Source organism: Pundamilia nyererei, unplaced genomic scaffold, assembly GCF_000239375.1.
Source record: "Pundamilia nyererei isolate P.nyererei 1_Seehausen unplaced genomic scaffold, PunNye1.0 scaffold00181, whole genome shotgun sequence".
In the NCBI taxonomy this organism is placed as follows: Eukaryota; Metazoa; Chordata; class Actinopteri; order Cichliformes; family Cichlidae; genus Pundamilia; species Pundamilia nyererei.
Window position 1 is genome coordinate 350,325 of NW_005187582.1, and position 4,490 is coordinate 354,814.

General features: G+C 40.8%; 1 protein-coding gene across 1 annotated transcript in view; it reads right to left on the reverse strand.

Moving 5' to 3' along the window:
- The window catches only part of znf408 (zinc finger protein 408), a 27,264-nt gene that overhangs the window by 18,804 nt on the left and 3,970 nt on the right, over positions 1-4,490 (reverse strand). Inside the window, exon 3 of the mRNA XM_005746670.1 lies at positions 1,452-1,510. Within this exon, the coding sequence (XP_005746727.1) occupies positions 1,452-1,510 (59 nt within the window). The remainder of the gene's footprint in view (positions 1-1,451; positions 1,511-4,490) is intronic.

A 4,490-nucleotide genomic window follows, 5' to 3' on the forward strand; every position in this document is an offset into this window, starting at 1 on the left:
AAAAGAATATGATGGGTGCTTTATACGAAAAGCTAAACATTATCTGAACACTCCAACACATCTAAGCAGCAGCTGCAGCAGGAGCCCGTGGTGCTAGCACCGTGGACAGCTGATTCCCCATCACACAGCGAACACGCCTCCACCCAGGCTGCCACTCTCCTTCCATGCCACGCATTGAACACGTACCTGAGTCTAGTAGAATATCTAAGCCTGAATATTTTCAGGAGAAAATCAATGTCTCCCAGTTTGTCTTGTTTCTGCTTCTATTGCATAAGTCACGATGGTAAAATCCAGACTCCAGGCTTACTGAACCAAATCACAATCAATCAGAATACTTCAATAATAAATTACACTGAATGTGACATTGAATCACATCACCTCCATGCATGCTGGACATTCACGGACCCACTCAATGAATATTACACAAACTTTGTGTCCTTGACCACGAAGTTTGTGCTGAAATATCTTAACAGTTATTACCTGCTAACTATACTTAGACTGCACTGTCATGAATTATAATAACATTATTAGCCTTTAGATTAGTGCAATCATTCAATGTCCTGTATTTGAATAAGCAATTATTAATATTTTACCATTTTATTTCCCTGGTACATGGAAATTATCACGCTAACTTGTGTTATTTTTATACAGAGTGTATTTGTTTGCTGAATAAATAAAGGAACGTTGCATTTAAGGAAGTCCAGCCTGTTCAGCCTCCTCTGTTTTACTAGGTGAGCTCAGTCACTGTGCATCTGAAGTCCAAATGTGATACTGGACAAAGTAGGTAACCCTCACAATGAATACATCCTGTGACTTTTTAAGAACTGCAACTCTGTACTGTTAGCATGCTAGCATTGTCTGTGGGACAATGTTAGCATGCTAATGTTACCTTCTGGACAAAGAACCATTGTAAATAAACTTCTGGTCAACCACAAGTTTAAATGTTGCTAGTTGGTTAAACTACTCATTAGTTTTTTTGGTTTATTTAACGTACACCAGCCGATAATGGTTGTAAGATGTTAGCAACCACATGCTAGCAGGCAGATAGCAGCAACGCCAAGCTCCTTTTCTTTGTGACAGGAAGTTGTGAACATGGCGTTCATAAAACCAACCAGACTGACGTGTAACCACACTGAGTGCAGGGTTTGCCACACTGGCATTGGCACACGGCGCCACGCGTGTTCATGACATTTGAAAGCCACTTTAATGATTAGAGAAGCAGTTTCACATGCATCAGGAGTATTTGCAGGGACAGTGTTTGACCTCACCCATTACATCCTGCTCAGTTTTCATAGGTCTACTATACACTACTACAGTTCCTGTAGGACAGTGATGGACGTGACAAATTTGATCTGTTTTTATTTCAGTGGCAATAAATCAGAGGAGGAAGTGTTTGATTTCACTGTCCAAAATAAATCAGATTAAATGTCTGCTTTGAAAAACTGACTTACTTGACCCAGACGGCTCTTTGTATGGAAGCATCTCGAGTTGCTGCTTTCACCACTGAAGCCTGGAAAACACAGTTAATATATGTTTTATAATTCACACACCGTCTCCCATCCTGCACCGGGACTGACTCTGCCATACGTGGATGAAATATGTACTTTTATTATAATGTTCAGAATTGTGATAAGTACCCTCCCGTCTGTCTCAGAGGGGCAGCTTGTGCATTGTACGTGGATTGATCGAGGTGCCCTTGCAAATTATCTGTGAGAAATCTTTTTTAAAGATTAATCACAGATAAAGCAACGCATCGCTGACCAGATCTCTTCATGTTTTTTCTCTTTAAAACGTTTGGTAGAAATTACAAGCACTGATTCATTATCTTCCCACAGGGTCTGCACTTAATTAAGCAGAAACACTCCCATTTACTGCTCTTGCTCCGTCTGCTGCCGACACAGCACGGCATCCGACAAAAGCTCCCACACAATGTGAAATCGTTGTGAAGCATCTCAAGGCTAACTCCACAATGAGATGCCTCAGTCAGCCAGGAGGGATTCAGGTCTGAGACTTCACTCTGCTGGAACGACGCTCGAACGTTTCTTTTCTTACAGGATCAGCGTGTTTGCTGAAGAGTGCTCACTGCTTTTGTCCTGCAGAGCTGATGTGAAGAGCTCAGGTGCAGCCACGATTCAGGCCCAAAGATGAGATAATTGAAGGTTTCTGTACAAGTTAAATTTAATGACTGGCGATTTGTTCTATCTCTGCTCAATGTTAAGCATGCAGAGAGAAACTCTATTATCACATGCACTTATGATGGCAGCGCTTTAAAGGGCATTAAAGCAACAATTTGTCCCACAGCTGAGAGTCAGCTGCATCATAAAGACACAAAGCTTTGAGGCAGGAGGAAGGAGTAGAGCTGTGAAATAAACACCGAGACAATAAAGAGTCCAAAATCACACACAAACAAATCAGACTGCCGCCCCTTATTGAACTTGACACTAATTTAGTTCACTTTTCAAGTTTGATTTTTCACTCATTCCACATGCAGTAAATATTCAGCACGTTCATCCATGTCCCGGCTTAACCACAGGGCACTGGAGCTTAACCCAGCTTCCACTGGGTGAGGTGGGAGAACACGCTAGAGGAGCGCCAACACAGACAGTATAAAACATGGATGGGGCTTCCAGGTGGGAGGCCACAGCCACAGCTCCCAAAAAACACTTCTAGAAAAAAATGGAGGACCATCTATGGTATGAAACTGCATGCTCATTGGCTAACGAGCTGTCACTCACATGTCGTTAGCCAATGATCGAACAAGAGGGTGTGAACCTCGGTGTTTGTAAATCACAGATTTATGTGATGAAAAATGATATTTTTCAATGATATTTTTTAATGCTCGTTGGTGGTATTCACAGAGTATTTTACTGTATTTTATTAAATATCCATATATATATACAAAATCACCATAAAAAATATTGCAATTTTATCCCGTATCAGTTTTTTCTCCATCCCTAGTGATGCTCATGAACATTAACTGTGCACAATAACCAGAGGAACACATTTCTGAATTTTGAAAGTAAAAACTTTTTCAGGCTTTTACAAATTAAAGGTCACTATGAACAAAAACAGAGAGATATTTTCAGTGAACCGTACAAACAGATTCGTGTGAAAATCAGCTCCAGATTATAGCTTTGGAAACAGAGGGGTCGAAATATCAGATACATTAAAACAAAAGGAAAAAGAATAAACATAAAAAGGAAGTTCGCAGTAATCAACAATCTCAAGGAAGTGAAAAGATTTTAGCTGGAAAAATATGATTTTGCTTGTGTTACTAATATTAAAAGCAAACGACAGTGGTGACAGCAGGCAGACAGCACAGTGTGTGTGTGGGGTGTGTGTGTGTGGGGGGTGTGTTTGTGTGTGATATTGTCCACTGGTGGTAAAAAAGCTGTCACAAAGAAAGTGACTGCTTTCACCTCACCTGCAGCAGACACTACCTTCTGATAAGTTCAGTGGTTACAGAATGACGAGTGACGTCCTGCCTTCCTGTGGGATAGCTCACTCATCATCACTCACTAGGGCTGTGCGATATGACCAAACTCTCATATCCTGATATAAAACATCTATCGATAACGATATAAATCACAAAAAATGTAATGTAATATTTTCTGTAAATTCTGTGAATCTCGGGTTGCTGAAGTGTTTCCAGCTGGGCGTCATGTAGCTGGAGTCGGGTGTTTTAACTGATGCATGAAACTGCACATTTTTAGACATAGGTTGTATCGGCTGCTGTTTTCTTTGTGAGTATTTATTACACGGCGTGCTGCAGGGGAAAGCCTGTTCTAACGTTTGAGTCTAAGGTTTATTTTTTAGCACCTGACGGCTCTTTTTGGCTTCTCATCCGTAAACACTCTGCATCTTTCACGTGATTCCGTTTATTTTGAAAAGTCTCAACAGGATCTTGAGCTTTATTGTGAAAGGTTTATGTGGAAAATAAGCAAGCGGACATGTGACGCGATGGTTTTACTGTCGTTGTTGCTAACGACAACCCATAAAAACAGGCGCTTGTCCGTCTGTAGTGTGGTTATATTAAATATAAGAGAAAGAGAGAACTTTAATTATTTATATAGCCACTACAGTGACCATCAAAACGGTGAAAAAATAAACAGTTTATTTTGTGACACCATGAAACAAACGATAGACATTTTTATATCGTCATCCGATACATATCGTTATATGGAACAGCCCTATCACTCACTATGTAATCATAGTTTGAATGCAGTGTACTTTCTTTTTAGCGTGACTCTTTGGCTGCAGGCTGTACTCTCTGCTCAGATTCAGCCTGAGAAAACAATCAGTGCAAACAGGTAATGACCCGAGCAGAGCAGAGGTCCTCAGAGCTGAATCCTGAAAGACCCACAAACAGGCAACAAATGAAGGCAGCTGCTGTAAAGGCCTGGCAGAGGAAAAGAAGCATTTTTTTTCATCCAACTGTTAAAATTGTGTGTGTGTGTGTGTGTGTGTGTGTGTGTGTGTGTGTGTGTGTG